The 22797-nt window shown below is 44.1% G+C and overlaps 1 protein-coding gene across 4 annotated transcripts in view; it reads left to right on the plus strand.

Moving 5' to 3' along the window:
• The window catches only part of PLEKHG3 (pleckstrin homology and RhoGEF domain containing G3), a 142040-nt gene that overhangs the window by 89147 nt on the left and 30096 nt on the right, over positions 1-22797 (plus strand). For all 4 annotated transcript variants that reach the window (XM_077260870.1, XM_077260861.1, XM_077260867.1 and 1 more), the window contains 3 exons: positions 2025-2488; positions 16442-16542; positions 21299-21368. In XM_077260870.1, the coding sequence (XP_077116985.1) occupies positions 2240-2488; positions 16442-16542; positions 21299-21368 (420 nt within the window). In that variant the 5' untranslated portion in view covers positions 2025-2239. The remainder of the gene's footprint in view (positions 1-2024; positions 2489-16441; positions 16543-21298; positions 21369-22797) is intronic.

The raw sequence follows: 22797 nt of genomic DNA on the forward strand, positions 1-22797 counted from the left end.
AAAAAGAGCATAAAAACACACACTAATCTTTGCCCCCCCTTCTTGTTCCGATCCTCCGCGGCTCTCACCGCTTCTTCCATGTGGACTGGAAGTCACTTTTTGAATGTATGCTTATGGGTCTCACATGGAGGATCTCATAGACTTACATTCTATATGAGGCAGATGGTGATAAGTACAGTCGTGTAGTGCAGAAGAGGACGGTACAGCGCTGCAAACGGGCAATATCAATCGTAAATATATATGTGTATTATACAACTATGTTAAGTTTTTATTAATACTTGCACTATGCATATTATAACTATGGCTAATGGAGTAAATACAAACAAAAATTGGATTGCTACTTTAACCCCTTAAACATTGCCCTCATTCAGACTGTTTACTGCATTCCAACAGGTTTTTTTTTTGTTTTTTTAGCTTTTCCTGGCAGGAAGGATTTACTTTATCTCCTTTTAATAAAAGGGATCTCAGTATTCCCTGGGGCAGATTGTGCAACAAAAGATTTAATGATATGTGAGCTAGTCATTTACATTTTACATTTGCATATTAACGAGTTTTCATTATTCTCCCCATTGACAAAGTGTTACCTATACAATTAAATGTTTTTAAACTTTTTTTTTTATTATTATTATGGGCATTGTTATTATGGTTTATATTTGTAATCTACTTTTTATTTTTCTGCAGTATTGCAAAAATATGAAATAAAAAGCTATCTGCACACACAATAAGAATTTACAAAATGAGTTTTTGCCGTGTTTATGCCGCAGTTTTGCCATGCGTTTTTTTTGTTGTGTATTTCCCCCTTTAGTGTGGGTGAAATATGCTGCCAGAATTGACATACTACAAATCTTCAAGAAAAAATAAGCAACGTGTGCGTGAGACTTAGGAAGTCTCATTCACTTTGCTGATACTGTAAAATGGCAAATCCGTCCGGAAAATGGAGCTTGTGCCCACAGCCTTAGACTAACCCGGAGTTTAATTTTTAATTCATAAAAGAACAGTACACATGAAAATAAGCAATTTTGTAATATTAGAGAAATCTTTTTCACTGTCAAATCTTGGATAAAGTTTATAAAAATCTGTATTAATTGAAGACAGATTTTTCCATTACTGAGATAGGAGATGACAGTTGGTGCTTATAAGATTCTATGGTGACAGGTGGGAGGAGCTGGAGGCCCACACAGACCTTCTGCTGCAAGTTCTCCTGAAACGGCAGTTACAGTTCTCCATAGAACTTTATGAGCACCAACTGCCATCTCCTATCTTCATAATAGGAAACTCTGTATTCACTGAAGACAGATTTTACCAAAGTAAATTTTGAGAATGAATGATCAGTCCAGGAAGAGAAAGAAGCAAGTTTCTCTGATAAGATATATTGCAAAATTTCTTATTTTTTTAACTGGGGTTACTGGGGACTTTTTAAAAATTTTTTCCCTATGAGGCTATTAACGTATCAGCAGGTAGTTGCTAGCTAATTGCCTTACTGCCCTGTACCGATCTCTCACTGCTGGGACCAGTCATGGACGGCTTTTCGCAGCAATTTTGATTTCATTCAAGTCGACAAAGCAATCCCTTCTCTTCCACTCTGCTCTGTTCACATGACTGAGCTGGTAGTCAGTCGACAGCTCCGCCCCATGCACAGAGCAGAGCGGGAGAGAAGGATATGCTCTGTCAACATGACGTCACAGAATGCAGGAGAATTTTCAGCATTGCCTGTTTGTTAGGCAGTCCCCACGTGTTGCGGCTGTTGAACAGCCACACGGACGTGATCATATTATTTGAGCATGCCGAAGACACTCATTTAGCACCCGAGCATGTACAGATAATACATTATCCCAGCACGTTCACTCATCACTACTTTTTAGTAATTCAAATCAATGGAAATGCGTTGTTGTCAGGTGAATTTACACATTTTGAATGTTGCTCTAGCCGAGAGTCAACTGTGAAAAGTGTTTCCATATTACCACAAGTAGTAATTACTTTTATTGATTTACTCATTCATTGACCATTTTATTTTTATTTCATAGAATCCCCAAGGCTGTCAGCCCCCTCGTCCTACAGCAATGAGAAGTTATCCAGCTCTCCCTCACTCTGTGCTGTGTTTTATGATTCTGAGGATCCTCTAAGCGTCATCTCACCAGTAACCTCTGGCTCACTCCGAGACCATTACCAGCTCCATGGAAATACAAATGGCAATGCAATCAACGATGAGCAACTGAGGAAAAGTTCACCTGATCTGATCATGGACCTGCCTACATTCACTACTGAGACTCCGCAGACTCTGGAAACACACAGTGGTTTGAAAAATGGCAACACAATGAATAGTAACGCCGGTGTAAACCGATATGGCCATCTTGGCTCTACATCCTTTTCTCCATTTGAAAGCAAAGTTAGTGTAATGTCTCGCAAACTAAACTACGTGGAGCGTGTAGTGTGCGAAATTATAGAAACTGAGAGGATGTATGTTCAAGATCTTCGAAGTATCGTGGAGGTACGTATGATTTCTTCACATTCTTTGGTTCTCCCGAGTCAGTTTTCAGCGTGTGACATTGTAGACCACCAACGCTCCTCCGTATGCTTCACTCTATAGACCTTCGCTATAGCTATACCTTTCTCTATTGCTGTGTTACCCATCTACTGTATATACAGTACTTCCTTTTCTTTTGGGATTACTAACTTTTAGGTCCCCAACGCCTTCTTAACGCCTCACTGTTAGCCAAACTCAGGTACTCTTATTAGTTTTCCCACTCACATCATTCCGCTCCGATCTACTGATAAAGGTGCCTTTCGATGAAAAACAGTTATCTCTCTGGAGTGATAAGTGTTTGATCATGGACAACCCCCACCATTGGAAGCACCAATGTTCATGAACACGTGGTCTAAATCTCCCAATTCCTTTTCGCTGTAATTGGCAATGTTGTGCATAGAAATCATAGGACCCCATAGCATAACTCCTAATTGAGCCCCCCACACTCCCTCAGAAAACAATATTTGGCTGGGTGACAACAGGTTGGCATAGTCACAGAAAGGTGTATCTCCCACCTTTTACTGAGAGAAGGACATGTACTTCAGCAAGTAATTTTGCCCCTATTAAAGCCCTTTAGTGTTTTCATACACTATGATACCCCTTTCATGGCCCCCATAAACTATGATGCTAACAAAAAATGCCCTCCAAAGGCTCTGACCCCCCTCCCCTGTGAATTCCTCCACAGTACCCTTCACAAGAACAGTCTCCCACAAACATGAGGCCCCCGATGACCACATCAGTGTTCTGGCTACCACAGTCTCAAGACATAGTATCATGGCCCTCGCACAGTATAAGGCCCTTGCATACCTCCACACAGTATAATGCCCCTCCTCTCCCCACAGGCCTTCATACAGTATAACGGCCCCCCACACAGTATAATGGCCCCCACATAGTTACTCAATCACAGGCTGTGTATGAAAGTGCTATTACTGTAGTGCCTCATCTACAAAAATAGCATCTGTTGCCACAGTCCTGCAAAAATTGACTGTAAAAAATAAAATGTATTACATTGTGTAACTATATCACTAAGGCCATGTGCACACGTTGCGGATTTCTTGCAGAAATTTCCTGAAGAAAACCGGAAATTTTCTGCAAGAAATCCGCATTTTTTTTTTGCGTTTTTTTTCCGTTTTTTTCGCGTTTTTTTAGCATTCTGCAAGCGTAATTAGCTTGCAGAATGCTAAAGTTTTCCAAGCGATCTGTAGCATCGCTTGGAAAACTGACTGACAAGTTGGTCACACTTGTCAAACATAGCGTTTGACAAGTGTGACCAACTTTTTACTATAGATGCAGCTTATGCAGCATCTATAGTAAAAGATAGAATGTTTAAAAATAATAAAAAAAATAAAAAAATGCTTATACTCACCCAGACATCTCATCAGCGGCGTCCGTTCGTCTTCCTATAGCTGGTCTGTGCGCACAGGACCTTCCGTGACGTCACGGTCACGTGAGCGGTCACATGACCGCTCACGACCAATCACAGGACAGTGACGTCATCGGCAAGGTCCTTCGCCGCACATCAGCTACAGGAACCGAACGGCAGCGTGCAGCGGTGAGGCGGGAACACTGCGCGGGACATCGAGGGTGAGTATAGGACTATTTTTTTTATTTTATTTCTTATTTTTTGACCACTTATATGGTGCCCAGTGCGTGGAGGAGAGTCTCCTCTCCTCCACCCTGGGTACCAACCGCACATAATCTGCTTACTTCCCGCATGGTGTGCACAGCCCCGTGCGGGAAGTAAGCAGATCAATGGACCCCTAGGTGTGCGGAATCCCTGCAATTCCGCATTTTTAAGGAACATGTTGCTATTTTTTCCGCTATGCGATTTTTTCGCAGAAAAAATCGCAACATTTGCACAAAAAATGCGGAATACCTTGTAAATAATAGGAGGCATATGCTAGCGTTTTTTTTGCGTTTTTATCACGTTTTTATAGCGAAAAAACGCGAAAAAAACGCTAAAAATCCTGAACGTGTGCACATGGCCTAAGAGCTGTCACCATAAACCTCTTTTCTCACCTATCCACAGTTATACATAAATATACAGAAAATCATACAATGTTGTTATCATTGTAATCGTACAGATCTGAATTCTCATGTTACCAGGTCATTTTTACCCATACAGTAATCACTGAAAACCCTAAAAAATAATTTCAGAATTGCTTTTTTTTCACTATTTCATTGCACTTACCGTAGATTTTTTTCCTGTGAGTACAACATATGGTTAAGTGACTGGTGTCATTAGGAGCTACAACTCGCCCCCCTCCCCCAAAAAAGCCCCAAGCTCTCATACAGGGAAAAAAATGGTTGGGACTCGTGAAAGCTTGAGGAAAGGGGTGTGCCCCCGAAACATTGTTGCAGGTGCGGACCTCAAACCGTCAGTCAACCGCTCTGCTTCCACATGTCTGCTGCTGCCCAGAGCAGCTGGACCGGTTGCATCGGAGTCTGTGTCCTTTATTCTCTATGATGATTATGACAAATGTTGATTCCTTGAATTTGATCACTGATTCTATGAATATATTCTGAGGTTAATGTAAAGGATTGAAATATAAAGGAAACTGTTACAACAGACTGGATATGGTTTATGCCATTTATTATTATATACGGTAGTTTGGACTGGGTATATGATCTCAGCCATCTACAGTACAGACCAAAAGTTTGGACACACCTTCTCATTTAAAGATTTTGCTGTATTATCATGACTATGAAAATTGTAAATTCACACTGAAGGCATAAAAACTATGATTTAGCACATGTGGAATTATATACTTAACAAAAAAGTGTGAAACAACTGAAAATATGTCTTATATTCTAGGTTCTTCAAAGTAGCCACCTTTTGCTTTGATAACTGCTTTGCACACTCTTGGCATTCTCTTGATGAGCTTCAAGAGGTAGTCACCGGAAATGGTCTTCCAACAATCTTGAAGGAGTTCCCAGAGATGCTTTTGCCTTCACTCTGCAGTCCAGCTCACCCCAAACCATCTCGATTGGGTTGGGGTCTGGTGACTGTGGAGGCCAGGTCATCTGGCGTAGCACCCTATCACTCTCCTTCTTGCCCAAATAGGCCTTACACAGCCTGGAGGTGTGTTTGGGGTCATTGTCCTGTTGAAAAATAAATGATGGTCCAACTAAACGCAAACCGGATGGAATAGCATGCCGCTGCAAGATGCTGTGGTAGCCATGCTGGTTCAATATGCCTACAATTTTGAATAAATCCCCAACAGTGTCACCAGCAAAGCACCCCCACACCATCACACCTTCTCCACCATGCTTCACGGTGGGAACCAGGCATGTAGAGTCCATCCGTTCACCTTTTCTGCATCGCACAAAGACACGGTGGTTGGAGCCAAAGATCTCAAATTTAGACTCATCAGACCAAAGCACAGATTTCCACTGGTCTGATGTCCATTCCTTGTGTTCTTTAGCCCAAACAAGTCTCTTCTGCTTGTTGCCTGTCCTTAGCAGTGGTTTCCTAGCAGCTATTTTACCGTGAAGGCCTGCTGCACAAAGTCTCCTCTTAACAGTTGTGGTAGAGATGTGTCTGCTGCTGGAACTCTGTGTGGCATTGACCTGGTCTCTAATCTGAGCTGCTGTTAACCTGCGATTTCTGAGGCTGGTGACTCGGATAAACTTATCCTCAGAAGCAGAGGTGACTCTTGCTCTTCCTTTCCTGGGGCGGTCCTCATGTGAGCCAGTTTCTTTGTAGCGCTTGATGGTTTTTGCAACTGCATTTGGGGACACTTTCAAAATTTTCCCAATTGTTCGGACTGACTGACCTTCATTTCTTAAAGTAATGATGGCCACTCGTTTTTCTTTACTTAGCTGCTTTTTTCTTGCCATAATGCAAATTCTAACAGTCTATTCAGTAGGACTGTCAGCTGTGTATCCACCAGACTTCTGCACAACACAACTGATGGTCCCAACCCCATTTATAAGGCAAGTAATCCCACTAATTAAACCTGACAGGGCACACCTGTGAAGTGAAAAAAAATCCCGGTGACTACCTCTTGAAGCTCATCAAGAGAATGCCAAGCGTGTGCAAAGCAGTCATCAAAGCAAAAGGTGGCTACTGTCATGAATCCCCAATGGCTAGGGATAGCACAGGATAAGCAAAGTAATAATAAATATCGGACGAGCTCTAGGGTGATGGAACCTGGGCTGACCGCTGCCCTACGCCTGACAAACGCAACTAGAGATAGCCAGGGAGCGTGCCTACGTTGGTTCTAGACGCCACGCACCAGCCTAAGAGCTAACTAGTACTGCAGAGAAAACAAAGACCTCACTTGCCTCCAGAGGAATTAACCCCAAAGGTATAGATGCCCCCCACATGTATTGACGGTGAAATGAGAGGAAGGCACACACATAGAGATGATGTATATAGCTTTAGCAAATAGAGGCCCGCTGAGAACTAGAAAGAATGACACAAAAGGGGACTGAGCGGTCAGCAAAAAACCCTAATCAAAAAAACCATCCTGAGATTACAAGAACCCATGTGCCAACTCATGGCACATGGGGAGAACCTCAGTCCACTAGAGCAACCAGCTAACAAAGAGACATTCTAAGCAAGCTGGACAAAAAACCAAACAACTGAAAATCAGCACTTGGCTTATCCTGAAAGATCTGGGAGCAGGTAGGCAGGAACCAAACAGAGCACATCTGAACACATTGATAGCCGGCAAGGGAAATGACAGAAAGGCCAGGTAAAATAGGAAACACCCAGCCTCTGATGGACAGATGGAAACCAAAGGCCGCAACCCACCAAAGTCACCCAGTACCAGCAGTAACCACCAGAGGGAGCCCGCAAACAGAATCCACAACAGTACCCCCCCCTTGAGGAGGGGTCACCGAACCCTCACGAGAACCCCCAGGGCGATCAGGGTGAGCTCTATGGAAGGCGCGGACCAAATCAGTCGCATGAACATCGGAGGCGACCACCCAGGAATTGTCCTCCTGACCATAACCTTTCCACTTAACCAAATACTGGAGTTTGCGTCTGGAAACACGAGAATCCAAGATCTTTTCAACAACATACTCCAATTCTCCCTCCACCAGCACCGGAGCAGGAGGCTCGACCGAAGGAACAACAGGCTCCTCATACCTCCGCAACAACGACCGATGGAACACATTATGAATAGCGAACGATGCCGGGAGATCCAAACGGAAAGATACAGGGTTAAGAATCTCCGAGATCCTATAAGGACCGATGAACCGAGGCTTGAACTTAGGAGAAGAGACCTTCATAGGGACAAAACGAGAAGACAACCACACCAAGTCCCCAACAAGAAGTCGGGGACCCACGCGGCGACGGCGATTAGCAAACTGCTGAGTCTTCTCCTGAGATAACTTCAAATTGTCCACCACCTGATTCCAAATGTGATGTAGCCTGTCCACCACCACGTCCACTCCAGGACAATCCGAAGACTCCACCTGACCAGAGGAAAAACGAGGATGAAACCCCGAATTACAAAAAAAAGGAGAGACCAACGTGGCCGAACTAGCCCGATTATTAAGAGCAAATTCGGCCAGTGGCAAAAAAGCAACCCAGTCATCCTGATCAGCAGAAACAAAACACCTCAAATAAGTTTCCAAGGTCTGATTAGTTCGCTCCGTCTGGCCATTCGTCTGAGGATGGAATGCAGACGAGAAAGACAAATCAATGCCCATCTTGGCACAAAACGTCCGCCAAAATCTAGACACAAACTGGGATCCCCTGTCAGAAACGATATTCTCCGGAATCCCATGCAAGCGAACCACGTTCTGAAAAAACAAAGGAACCAACTCAGAGGAGGAGGGCAACTTAGGCAAGGGCACCAAATGAACCATCTTAGAAAAGCGGTCACACACAACCCAGATAACGGACATTTTCTGTGAAACCGGGAGATCAGAAATAAAATCCATGGAAATGTGCGTCCAAGGCCTCTTCGGGATGGGCAAGGACAACAACAACCCACTAGCCCGTGAACAGCAAGGCTTAGCTCGAGCACACACTTCACAAGACTGCACAAAGGTACGCACATCCCTAGACAAGGAAGGCCACCAAAAAACCTGGCCACCAAGTCTCTTGTACCAAATATTCCAGGATGACCAGCCAACACAGAAGAATGGACCTCGGAGATGACTCTACTGGTCCAATCATCCGGAACAAATAGTCTTTCTGGTGGACATCGATCCGGTTTATCCACCTGAAACTCCTGCAATGCGCGTCGCAAGTCTGGGGATACGGCGGACAATATTACCCCATCCCTAAGGATACCAGCAGGCCCAGTATCTCCAGGAGAGTCAGGCACAAAACTCCTAGAAAGAGCATCTGCCTTCACATTCTTTGAACCTGGCAGGTATGAAACCACGAAATTGAAACGAGAAAAAAATAACGACCAACGAGCCTGTCTAGGATTCAAACGCCTGGCCGACTCAAGGTAAATGAGATTCTTGTGATCAGTCAAGACCACCACGCGATGTTTAGCACCCTCAAGCCAATGACGCCACTCCTCAAATGCCTACTTCATGGCCAAAAGCTCCCGATTACCCACATCATAATTGCGCTCGGCGGGCGAGAATTTTCTAGAGAAGAAAGCACATGGCTTCATCACCGAGCCATTAGAACTTCTCTGTGACAAAACCGCCCCCGCTCCAATCTCGGAAGCATCAACCTCCACCTGAAAAGGAAGTGAAACATCTGGTTGACACAACACAGGAGCAGAAGAAAACCGGCGCTTAAGTTCCCGAAAGGCCTCCACGGCCGCAGGAGACCAATCAGCAACATCAGCACCCTTTTTAGTCAAATCAGTCAAAGGTTTAACAATACTGGAAAAATTAGCAATGAACCGACGATAAAAATTAGCAAACCCCAAGAACTTCTGAAGGCTCTTAACAGATGTAGGTTGTGTCCAGTCACAAATAGCCTGAACCTTAACGGGATCCATCTCAATAGTAGAAGGAGAAAAAATGTACCCCAAAAAAGAAATCTTCTGGACTCCGAAGAGACACTTTGAGCCCTTCACAAACAGAGAATTGGCCCGCAAAACCTGAAACACCTTCCTGACCTGTAGAACATGAGACTCCCAGTCATCAGAAAACACCAAAATATCATCCAAATACACAATCATAAACTTATCCAGATATTCACGGAAAATATTGTGCATAAAGGACTGAAAGACTGACGGAGCATTGGAGAGTCCAAAAGGCATTACCAAATACTCAAAATGGCCCTCAGGCGTATTAAATGCGGTTTTCCACTCATCACCCTGTTTTATCCGCACCAGATTATACGCACCACGAAGATCTATTTTAGTGAACCACCTAGCCCCCTTAATGCGAGCAAACAAATCAGTAAATAATGGCAATGGATACTGGTATTTGACTGTAATCTTATTCAGAAGGCGATAATCTATACAAGGCCTCAGGGAACCATCTTTTTTTGCCACGAAAAAAAAACCTGCTCCCAGAGGGGACGAAGATGGACGAATATGTCCCTTTTCCAAGGACTCCTTAATATAATTCCGCATAGCAGTATGCTCTGGCAGTGACAGATTAAATAAACGACCCTTAGGGAACTTACTGCCAGGAATCAATTCTATAGCACAGTCACACTCTCTATGAGGAGGGAGCGAATTGAGCTTAGGCTCCTCAAAAACATCCCTATAATCCGACAAAAACGCAGGGATCTCCGAAGGAGTAGATGAAGCGATGGAAATCGGAGGTGCATCATCATGAACCCCCTGACATCCCCAGCTTAGCACAGACATTGTTTTCCAGTCCAGGACAGGATTATGAGTTTGTAACCATGGCAGACCAAGCACTAGTACATCATGTAAATTATACAGTACAAGGAAGCGAATCACCTCCTGATGAACGGGAGTCATGCGCATGGTCACTTGTGTCCAATACTGCGGTTTATTCATAGCCAATGGTGTAGAATCAATTCCCTTCAGAGGAATAGGAACTTCCAGAGGCTCTAGACTAAAACCGCAGCGTTTAGCAAATGACCAATCCATAAGACTCAGGGCAGCGCCTGAATCCACATAGGCATCGACGGAAATGGAAGACAGTGAAAAAATCAGAGTCACAGACAAAATGAACTTAGACTGCAGAGTATCAATGGCAAAAGATTTATCAACCCTTTTTGTGCGTTTAGAGCATGCTGATATAACATGAGCTGAATCACCACAATAAAAACACAAACCATTTTTCCGCCTATAATTTTGCCGTTCACTTCTGGACTGAATTCTATCACATTGCATAGTCTCAGGTGCCTGTTCAGAAGACACCGCCAACTGGTGCACGGGTTTGCGCTCCCGTAAACGCCGATCAATCTGAATGGCCATAGCCATGGACTCATTCAGACCTGTAGGCGCAGGGAACCCCACCATAATATCCTTAATGGCCTCAGAAAGACCATTTCTGAAGTTTGCAGCCAGGGCGCACTCATTCCACTGAGTAAGCACCGACCATTTCCGAAATTTCTGACAATATATTTCCGCTTCATCATGCCCCTGAGAGAGGGCTAATAAAGCCTTTTCAGCCTGAATCTCTAGGTTAGGTTCCTCATAGAGCAATCCCAATGCCAGAAAAAACGCATCCACACTGAGCAATGCAGGATCCCCTGGTGCCAATGCAAATGCCCAATTCTGAGGGTCGCCCCGTAGGAACGATATAACAATCTTGACCTGTTGAGCAGGGTCTCCAGAGGAGCGAGATTTCAAAGAGAGAAACAATTTACAATTGTTCCTGAAATTCAGGAAGGTAGATCTATCTCCAGAAAAAAACTCTGGAATAGGAATTCTAGGTTCAGACATGGGAGTGTGAACAACGAAATCCTGTATGTTTTGAACCTTTGCCGCGAGATTACTCAGGCTGGAAGCCAAACTCTGGACATCCATGATAAACAGCTAAGATCGGAGCCATTCAAGGGTTAAGAGGAGGTAAGAAGCAGCTAGACAGCAATTAAGGGCTAGGCAGCAAAACTCTGAAGGAAAAAAAAAAAAAATTTTCCTTGAACACTTCTTTTTCTCCTGCTTCAGCCCAAACAATTAACACTTTGTGGGCCGGCTATACTGTCATGAATCCCCAATGGCTAGGGATAGCACAGGATAAGCAAAGTAATAATAAATATCGGACGAGCTCTAGGGTGATGGAACCTGGGCTGACCGCTGCCCTACGCCTGACAAACGCAACTAGAGATAGCCAGGGAGCGTGCCTACGTTGGTTCTAGACGCCACGCACCAGCCTAAGAGCTAACTAGTACTGCAGAGAAAACAAAGACCTCACTTGCCTCCAGAGGAATTAACCCCAAAGGTATAGATGCCCCCCACATGTATTGACGGTGAAATGAGAGGAAGGCACACACATAGAGATGATGTATATAGCTTTAGCAAATAGAGGCCCGCTGAGAACTAGAAAGCAGAATGACACAAAAGGGGACTGAGCGGTCAGCAAAAAACCCTAATCAAAAAAACCATCCTGAGATTACAAGAACCCATGTGCCAACTCATGGCACATGGGGAGAACCTCAGTCCACTAGAGCAACCAGCTAACAAAGAGACATTCTAAGCAAGCTGGACAAAAAACCAAACAACTGAAAATCAGCACTTAGCTTATCCTGAAAGATCTGGGAGCAGGTAGGCAGGAACCAAACAGAGCACATCTGAACACATTGATAGCCGGCAAAGGAAATGACAGAAAGGCCAGGTAAAATAGGAAACACCCAGCCTCTGATGGACAGATGGAAACCAAAGGCCGCAACCCACCAAAGTCACCCAGTACCAGCAGTAACCACCAGAGGGAGCCCGCAAACAGAATCCACAACAGGCTACTTTGAAGAACCTAGAATATAAGACATATTTTCAGTTGTTTCACACTTTTTTGTTAAGTATATAATTCCACATGTGTTAATTCATAGTTTTGATACCTTCAATGTGAATTTACAAATTTCATAGTCATGAAAATACAGAAAAATCTTTAAATTAGAAGGTGTCCAAACTTTTTGTCTGTACTGTACGTCTGACTCTAGAACGCCGCTGTGTATCAGAAAAAACACACTTTACAGGGAACATTAACCTACAGACAGTTGGCCTCGTTATACTGATTACAATGATACCTGGTGATGAAATCTGTCTTGTGGTTGTTGTGTAATCTTTATTTTCAGTTTTGAGTTAATGATGTGCTCGTGCTCCGGGGCGGCATGTGGGGGGTCTGCTTGTGGTGCTCTGCGTAGGTATTCAAATGAAGACTTCGGATAGGTCACTGATCAGTGACCTGTCAGGAGCCATAGAGATGAATTCCTAATCAGAGCACCACATGCAGACCCCCCAAAGGCCTCCCCGGCGCACGAGAATCTCATTAACTGAAAATAAAGATTAAACAACAACTACAAGATGGATTTCATCACCAGGTATCATTGTAATCAGTATAACGACACCAACCTGACTCTGTCTGTAGATTACTGTGCACAATCCTGCTGACAGGTTCCCTTTAATAGCCATTGGGGACTCAGCTGCATGGGTAACTAGTCGGAACGGTTTGATTTCTGGTGGGTTCTCCCTTCCTCCTGCCAATGGCTGACAAGTTTCTCCCTATACATGCACACGAGGAGAAGCCTGTCAGTCACTGTCAGAGGGCGCGGAGAAACCACCAAGGACCCGCCTCTGACTAGTCACCCATGCTGCTCAGTCCCCTGTGACTTTTAAAGTATGGTGTTCTGTGAAACACCGCAGCGTTTCACAGTCAGAAATATATGGCTGACCTCATACAACCAGTGCCTCATATCTGCCGCCGATGTACATATATGGCTGACACTGTACAGCCAGTGCCTCATACCTGCCGCCGATGTACATATATGGCTGACACTGTACAGCCAGTGCCTCATACCTGCCGCCGATGTACATATATGGCTGACATCATACAGCCAGTGCCTCATACCTGCCGCCGATGTACATATATGGCTGACATCATACAGCCAGCGCCTCATACCTGCCGCCGATGTACATATGTGGCTGATATCATACAGCCAGCGCCTCATACCTGCCGCCGATGTACATATGTGGCTGATATCATACAGCCAGTGCCTCATACCTTCCGCCGATGTACATATATGGCTGACATCATACAGCCAGTGCCTCAAACCTGCCGCCGATGTACATATATGGCTGACACTGTACAGCCAGTGCCTCATACCTGCCGCCGATGTACATATATGGCTGACACCATACAACCAGTGCCTCATACCTGCCGCCGATGTACATATATGGCTGACATCATACAGCCAGTGCCTCATACCTGCCGCCGATGTACATATATGGCTGACATCATACAGCCAGCGCCTCATACCTGCCGCCGATGTACATATATGGCTGACATCATACAGCCAGTGCCTCATACCTGCCGCTGATGTACTTGTACATATATGGCTGACACTGTACAGCCAGTGCCTCATACCTGCCGCTGATGTACATATATGGCTGACACCATACAACCAGTGCCTCATACCTGCCGCCGATGTACATATATGGCTGACACCATACAGCCAGTGCCTCATACCTGCCGCCGATGTACATATATGGCTGACATCATACAGCCAGTGCCTCATACCTGCCGCCGATGTACATATATGGCTGACATCATACAGCCAGCGCCTCATACCTGCCGCCGATGTACATATATGGCTGACATCATACAGCCAGTGCCTCATACCTGCCGCTGATGTACTTGTACATATATGGCTGACACTGTACAGCCAGTGCCTCATACCTGCCGCTGATGTACATATATGGCTGACACCATACAACCAGTGCCTCATACCTGCCGCTGATGTACATATATGGCTGACATCATACAGCCAGCGCCTCATACCTGCCGCCGATGTACATATATGGCTGACATCATACAGCCAGCGCCTCATACCTGCCGCTGATGTACATATATGGCTGACACCATACAGCCAGTGCCTCATACCTGCCGCTGATGTACATATATGGCTGACATCATACAGCCAGCGCCTCATACCTGCCGCCGATGTACATATATGGCTGACATCATACAGCCAGTGCCTCATACCTGCCGCTGATGTACATATATGGCTGACACCATACAGCCAGCGCCTCATACCTGCCGCCGATGTACATATATGGCTGACATCATACAGCCAGCGCCTCATACCTGCCGCTGATGTACATATATGGCTGACACCATACAGCCAGCGCCTCATACCTGCCGCTGATGTACATATATGGCTGACATCATACAGCCAGCGCCTCATACCTGCCGCCGATGTACATATATGGCTGACATCATACAGCCAGTGCCTCATACCTGCCGCCGATGTACATACTGTATATGGCTGACACCGTACAGCCAGTGCCTCATACCTGCCGCCAATGTACATATATGGCTGACACCGTACAGCCAGTGCCTCATACCTGCCGCTGATGTCAGGTTCCTTTTAAAAACATTTCTGCGACTGTTTCATTCATGGATATGGGGTTTATAATATTTCTAACGCTGAGTCCCCCTCATTGGCTTGTATGAAATGGATTTGCTAATGTTTTACATAAGGCTGTGGAGTTTGCATAAAATGGACCAACTCCTAAAATATATAATAAATGGAGTACGATAGTTCAGTGCAGGATGTGCTGTAAATGTTTTCCGAAGAATTTGGGAAAGTTCTGAAATGTCCTATAAATGTCTTTTCTGTTCCTGTTTGGAGATGAGTGAACCTTTTTAAGGTTCAGTTCGGCTATGCTCGTCGAATGTCCCGATGGTCGCCAAACGTAACCGACACCATTGAATTCAATGGGAGTCAAAACCAAACGACGCATACACCTTCGGGGTGGGGGGCAAAAGCTGCCAGAACAACCCAAATTAGGACAGACACTAGGAAAGGTGTCATCAACTGACCCATCAACTGCGCTATAAATGATTGGAAAAAAAATTTGACGTGGGCTCCCCTCTATTTTTGAGTGGGAGTTAGGGAAATTGAGGAGTTGACGTCGGAGCTTTGGCTGCTGAGAATGGGCACGCTTGGGGAACGATCTCGATGCACTTTTGTCGCCACTGGGCTGCTTCTTGATAGCGTTGCGGTGTTCTGCGCTCTTACAGAAATAGTGACATTTGGTCTATATTTTCTCTTTCCTGAAGGCTGTACTGAATTTTATGTCTGTGCATTTTCCATTCTCCATTATTAGAGCCGTCTTATTTATAAACCTGACATTAAAGGGAACCTATCACCATGTTTTCCCTATATAACGTATGGCCAATCACATCTGCAAGGTGCAATAAAGAGCTTTTATTATACTCAGACGGCACGGACCGGTCCCAGGGGCGTCTCTCGCGATGATTGGTGCTTCCTCTCTTCTTGTGGATGTCGTCCTCCTTCCTTGCTTCATGTGGATGACGTGTCCTACGTCATCCACCCAGGGTCCTCCATCGCACTCCTGTGCAGTCATACCTCTACAACAGGACTATAGCGCTCATGCTCGGCTTTACCCACGCGTCATCAGCCTTTCCTCGTGCGCTACAGCACTGTGCTGTGCACTCAGCTGGGCGCGACAGGGACAAAGAATACGTCATACACATGAAGCAAGAAGGAGGATGGTGATCGTAAGAAGAGAGGAGGAGCCGGATCAAGACCAGAGGCGCCCAGCAGACAGGGCCGCCCCCGAGGGGAGTATAATAAAAGCTATGTTTTTGTGTTAAGTAGAGCATATTTGGGGCAGGCATAAGGCATTCTAGAGTGCTGTAGCGAAGGGTTAAAAGATGCGGGCCATACTTTGGGGTAATCATGGTGACAGATTCCCAGTAAACTGAAGCTTTGGTGTAGAGCTAATAATGTATCTGTGAATAATGACTGTGACAGCTTGTAAATGTATAACTAATAAAACATAATTGATGTATGCAACTTAAATGCCTGTAAATTTCCACCAGGACTACCTCGGAGGCATCATAGACAAACACGAGCTCCCTATGAAGCCAGAGCAAGTCAGCGCTCTTTTTGGAAACATTGAGGATATTTATGGATTAAACAGGTGATACATCTTTTATCTTTGTTTCTCTAAGAATTGATGCAATCTGTTACTATTCGCTCACATGTTCCATTTTTCTAAGAGGTTTGGTCGATCATAAACTCCTTGTGCAGCTCCTCTTCTGCTGTGTGGGATGTATATATACATTACTTTGTGTCCATAAATGAAAAAGGAACAAGCTGGCGTCCATGTAAAATAGATCTGCTGCTTACCCGGTGCAGCGGATTAGAAATCTGTAACCTGTTAATTTGTGCTGCAAATGCAGTATAAAGGGTAATATGTGCAGCTTAACCCCTTAGTGACGGAGCCAAATTTTTGAAATTTGACCAGTGTCGCTTTATGTGGTAATAACTCTGGAACGCCTCAACAAATCCCAATAAATTTTGATATTGTTTTTTCGTGACACATTATACTTTATGATAATGGTAAATTTAGGTCAATATGTTTTGTGTTCATTTATAAAAAATATCAGGAATTTGAGAAAAATGTTAAAAAAATTTGCAATTTTCAAACTTTGAATGATTATCCCTGTAATCCAGATAGTCATACCACAGCAAAACATTAATAAATAACATTTCTCTCATGTCGGCTTTACATCAGCACCATTTGTAAAATGTTCTTTTGTTTTGTTAGCATTTTAGGAGGTTTAAAAATGTAGCAGTAATTTTTTCAAGAAAATTTATTTTTTTAGGGACAAATAGTCATATTTGAAGTGCCTTTAGGGGTCCCATATATTGGGAAACCCCCAAAAGTGATACCATTTTAAAAACAGCACCCCCTGACATATTGACAAACTGCTGTCAGGTAGTTTATTAACCCTTCAGTTGCTTTTCAGGAATTAATGCAAAGTCACATGACAGAAATGACAATGTGCATTTTTACCACCTAAATGCCTCTAACTCTGAACAGGTTACAACAGCTGGCAGACTCTTAGGCCAGAATTTGGTCATGAATTGCCAATCAGAAACATCAGGACCACAAAATCATGATCTGAGGGCACCAATTGGGATTAGGAGGAAGCCCCCACAGTCTGTTAACCATTTATAATGATGTAGTCACTATTGACAGCAGCATCTAAGGGGTTAAACAGATTTGGACGGTGCAAGCACTGATCGTGGCTGATGCAGCAAGTTATCAGCTATAGTGTACAGCTGACAGCTGCGTGATTATCACCTGTATGGGGAGGCTATTCTCTTATATCTCAGGTCAGTTAAAAGACGTATTGGTGGTCATTAAGGGGTTAAAGGATTAAAACACAAGTTATCCTGAATCTTTTCTAACAAATCTATATATCAATCTGCTCAGCTCCCCCTGCTCTATAACATGGGGCTTGACAGCGTTCTCATGGTGACAGATTCCCTTTAATCTCCAGCATCAATACTACTTAATGTAATTGTCATCTAGTAACATAGGAATCTGACCTCGTGCGGTGCATCTGAAAATGTATACAAGCTAGTATGTCCCAACCGGCCGCGGTCATTATACTGCGGAGTATCTCTGTAGCCGGTGGTGGTCGCAGACAAGCGAGGGATGAGCGCGCACCCACATTGAGTGCGCACCACGGGACCCTACAGTGTCAGGGCCACAGGGTGACCACAGGCAGTGCTCGCTGTGGGCAGGACACCGGCTGTCAGTCTGAATAAGGGGAAAGGCTCACAATGCAAATACAGGTCCTTCTCAAAAAATTAGCATATAGTGTTAAATTTAATTATTTACCATAATGTAATGATTACAATTAAACTTTCATATATTATAGATTCATTATCCACCAACTGAAATTTGTCAGGTCTTTTATTGTTTTAATACTGATGATTTTGGCATACAACTCCTGATAACCCAAAAAACCTGTCTCAATAAATTAGCATATCAAGAAAAGGTTCTCTAAATGACCTATTACCCTAATCTTCTGAATCAACTAATTAACTCTAAACACATGCAAAAGATACCTGAGGCTTTTAAAAACTCCCTGCCTGGTTCATTACTCAAAACCCCCATCATGGGTAAGACTAGCGACCTGACAGATGTCAAGAAAGCCATCATTGACACCCTCAAGCAAGAGGGTAAGACCCAGAAAGAAATTTCTCAACAAATAGGCTGTTCAAAGAGTGCTGTATCAAGGCACCTCAATGGTAAGTCTGTTGGAAGGAAACAATGTGGCAGAAAACGCTGTACAACGAGAAGAGGTGACCGGACCCTGAGGAAGATTGCTGAGGAAGCAGTGGACTGAGTCTGGTGTGGAAACATCCAGAGCCACCGTGCACAGGCGTGTGCAGGAAATGGGCTACAGGTGCCGCATTCCCCAGGTAAAGCCACTTTTGAACCATAAACAGCGGCAGAAGCGCCTGACCTGGGCTACAGAGAAGCAGCACTGGACTGTTGCTAAGTGGTCCCAAGTACTTTTTTCTGATGAAAGCAAATTTTGCATGTCATTCGGAAATCAAGGTGCCAGAGTCTGGAGGAAGACTGGGGAGAAGGAAATGCCAAAATGCCTGAAGTCCAGTGTCAAGTACCCACAGTCAGTGATGGTGTGGGGTGCCATGTCAGCTGCTGGTGTTGGTCCACTGTGTTTCATCAAGGGCAGGGTCAATGCAGCTAGCTATCAGGAGATTTTGGAGCACTTCATGCTTCCATCGGCTGAAATGCTTTATGGAGATGAAGATTTCATTTTTCAGCACGACCTGGCACCTGCTCACAGTGCCAAAACCACTGGTAAATGGTTTACTGACCATGGTATTACTGTGCTCAATTGGCCTGCCAACTCTCCTGACCTGAACCCCATAGAGAATCTGTGGGATATTGTGAAGAGAAAGTTGAGAGACGCAAGACCCAACACTCTGGATGAGCTTAAGGCCGCTATTGAAGCATCCTGGGCCTCCATAACATCTCAGCAGTGTCACAGGCTGATTGCCTCCATGCCACGCCGCATTGAAGCAGTCATTTCTGCCAAAGGATTCCCGACCAAGTATTGAGTGCATAACTGAACATTATTATTTGATGGTTTTTTTGTTTGGTATTAAAAAACACTTTTATTTGATTGGTCGGGTGAAATATGCTAATTTATTGAGACAGGTTTTTTGGGTTATCAGGAGTTGTATGCCAAAATCATCAGTATTAAAACAATAAAAGACCTGACAAATTTCAGTTGGTGGATAATGAATCTATAGTATATGAAAGTTTAATTGTAATCATTACATTATGGTAAATAATGAAATTTAACACTATATGCTAATTTTTTGAGAAGGACCTGTAGGTCCCCTATATACTATGCTTGAGGGTGACGGACTCCCTTCACCTGTAAATTTCTGATCCGCAGATATGAGTAAATGTTATTTTATCCTGATCTTGTATTGTACTTTTGTACTGTCTGAGGGGCATTTTTGTTATATACATTTATATACATTCAGAACATTATTTTAAGTATAACTTTTAGCTTTGAATATATGTCACATGGGTATCCGCCCGCACCCACGTCTAATCTTATCTACATTCTTTTCTCATTATATTTGTTTCAAGACCCCATACTAGTGCCTCTTTAGCAGGTAGGTCACAGCCAAGATGCCGCTTGCCCCAGTAACACATTAATAATGTTACAAATAAAAGCTGACGGACATAATTTAAAATGCATGTACGTATTTGTGGTTTTGTTGCTGTGTTTCATGCATGGGTATATGAAACTTTTTTTTTTTTTTATTATTCGTGTTTTTTTTAAAGTGAGGCATGACTTAAGTGTGATAGTGCGTCCCACATCATTACCGCATTTATGATATCTTTATTGATCACCCCCTTTTTTATTTCAATTTTTTACTAATTTTTTCACGTGCAAACCAGTCAAGCTATTCTGTGTAGCCTCACCATTACCACTGATTGGCAGCTTTCTGCCTATGCGCAGTGTATACACAGGAAGCTGCCAGTCAGGGGTGTGGGCGGGGTTATACAGGGTTCAGCATTCTGAGCTCTGCTACATCAGTCAAGATAGCACCAAGCAGCATGGTGAGTGACACTTGGCTGGAATCAGGGTCTCAAAATCTCAGAATCCATAGCAAAAACCTGCTGACAGATTCCCTTTAATGTGCTGGGGGATATCTGCAGATCCTAGCCTTCTCACTTTATCAGGGCAGGTGATAACTTGCTGATTGTTGGGGGTCCGAGCGTTGGGACCCCATCAATCGGCCAAATTGGGCACATTTTTATTGCCTACAAGGAACTTTTATGCCCGTTACAAAATAAAGTGGTAAGTCAGTGCATGGCCGCTGCTCCATTCATTCTCTATATGGCTGCTGAAAAGAAATGAGTGCACCCATAGCGATGGCTGGAGCATCAGTTGCACATGCGCATATAACAGGGATAAAACTTCCCTCGTTCTGTCTATTGGACCCTCAACAATCAGCAACTTATTACCCATCCTATGGGTTGGCTCTACATTGCGTGACAATAATATTGAAGACTGAAAATCTGTAAGTATACATCTGTACACTAAAATCAGGAAAAGCATTTAGTTTTGCTGTCGCTAATATTGGTTACTTTTGGAAACGTTTTCTGCGAATTAGTATTTGTTTTGGTGTGGCTGTGTGTACGGAGCTGTGTCTACAGCTGACTGCACAGAATTAGTGTAAATTTTCCATGTGACTTTTTTTCCATTCGTTTACATATACTGTAGATCTCTGAACTGAAGTCTTTCTTGCAGTAAATGATGAGATGGAATAGAAACTATTTCAGCTGTAACACAGATTTAATTTTGCCATGTTTTTTTTGTTTGCAGTCAGCTCCTCCAGGACCTCGATGGGTGCAGTGAAAACCCTGTGGCTGTAGCCGGCTGCTTCGTGGAAAAGGTCGGGATTGACTAATAAGTAGATTCAGAATATTAACGTTTATGGGGAATTTCATATTTACATCTCTAACAGTTTTGTGCCGAAAAATCTAATTATTAAACAAATATTTTGGGCACCATAGAAAAATGGCATAGGGGGAATAATAATAATAATCTTTATAATAATCTTTATTTTTATATAGCGCTAACATATTACGCAGCGCTTTACAGTTTGCATACATTATCATCGCTGTCCCCGATGGGGCTCACAATCTAAATTCCCTATCAGTATGTCTTTGGAATGTGGGAGGAAACCGGAGTGCCCGGAGGAAACCCATGCAAACACGGGGAGAACATACAAACTCCTTGCAAATGTTGTCCAAGGTGGGATTAGAACCCAGGACTCCAGCGCTGCACTGCGCCACTGTGCCGCCCCTATAATATAATAATAAGTGCAGAAGGCTTTATTTTATATAGAACTCTTTCTAAATAGTCCCTTTTTGTACGCCAACAAGGTCTGGAAGAGCCCTTGTGTGTTGAAATGCATAGAATAAAAACTGTTGTATCCTAAAAGGAATTTGTTGCCAAGTTCTTGCCAGCTAATGTGAGAGCAGCATATTGTAAAACTCCATTCCGACTATGTACCACTTACTGGGCTGTTTCCTGTAGTTTTGATAAAATGAGTATTTTATCAGCAGGCTATTATCACTAGATGATTAATAACCCTGATGCCAAGTAGTCCTCAATATTCAAGTGTTTGTACAACCACGACTACTGATCAGCAGCTTTCTGCCTATGCACAGTGTACACAGAAAGCTGCCAATCAGAGATGTGGACTCCGTTATACAGGGCTCAGCATTCAGAGAGCTGTTGGATCTGCAGCAAGGAAAATGGCAATTTTATCAAGAGTGCAACAAGCAGCCCAGTAAGTGACACATTGCTGGAATCAGACTATCCATTTCACCAGGTGAGGTGGATTCTCCAAGCCCAAGGGTCAGGTGGGCATATGGGCCACGGGCATCGGTGCAGCCATTTGGTTGGGTATGTGGAACATGGACAGCTGAGGGACCGGGAACCACAGGAAGGCAGGCGGAATGTTGGAAACTGCTGGCAGGTGGGAGATGTCCAGGTGACCACAGGCAAGCAGGTCTGATGCTGGAAACCGCAGGCAGGTGGGAGACGTCTAATAGATCTCAGTCAAGCAGGTGTGATCCTGAAAACCGTAGGCAGGTGGGAGATGTTTAGAAGATAACAGGCAAGCAGGCAGGATGCCGGAGACCGTAGGCAGCCTGGAGACACAGGCAAGCAGGTGTGGTGCTGGAGTCTGCAGGCTGGTGGGAGATGTTCAGTAGACCACCGGCAAGCAGGCGGGAGTCTGGGAACCATAGGCAGCCAGGAGATCTATAAAAGCAGGTGTGGTGCTGGAACCTGTAGGCTGGTGGGAGACGTTC

The sequence above is a fragment of the Ranitomeya variabilis genome, chromosome 1, assembly GCF_051348905.1.
Source record: "Ranitomeya variabilis isolate aRanVar5 chromosome 1, aRanVar5.hap1, whole genome shotgun sequence".
In the NCBI taxonomy this organism is placed as follows: domain Eukaryota; kingdom Metazoa; phylum Chordata; class Amphibia; order Anura; family Dendrobatidae; genus Ranitomeya; species Ranitomeya variabilis.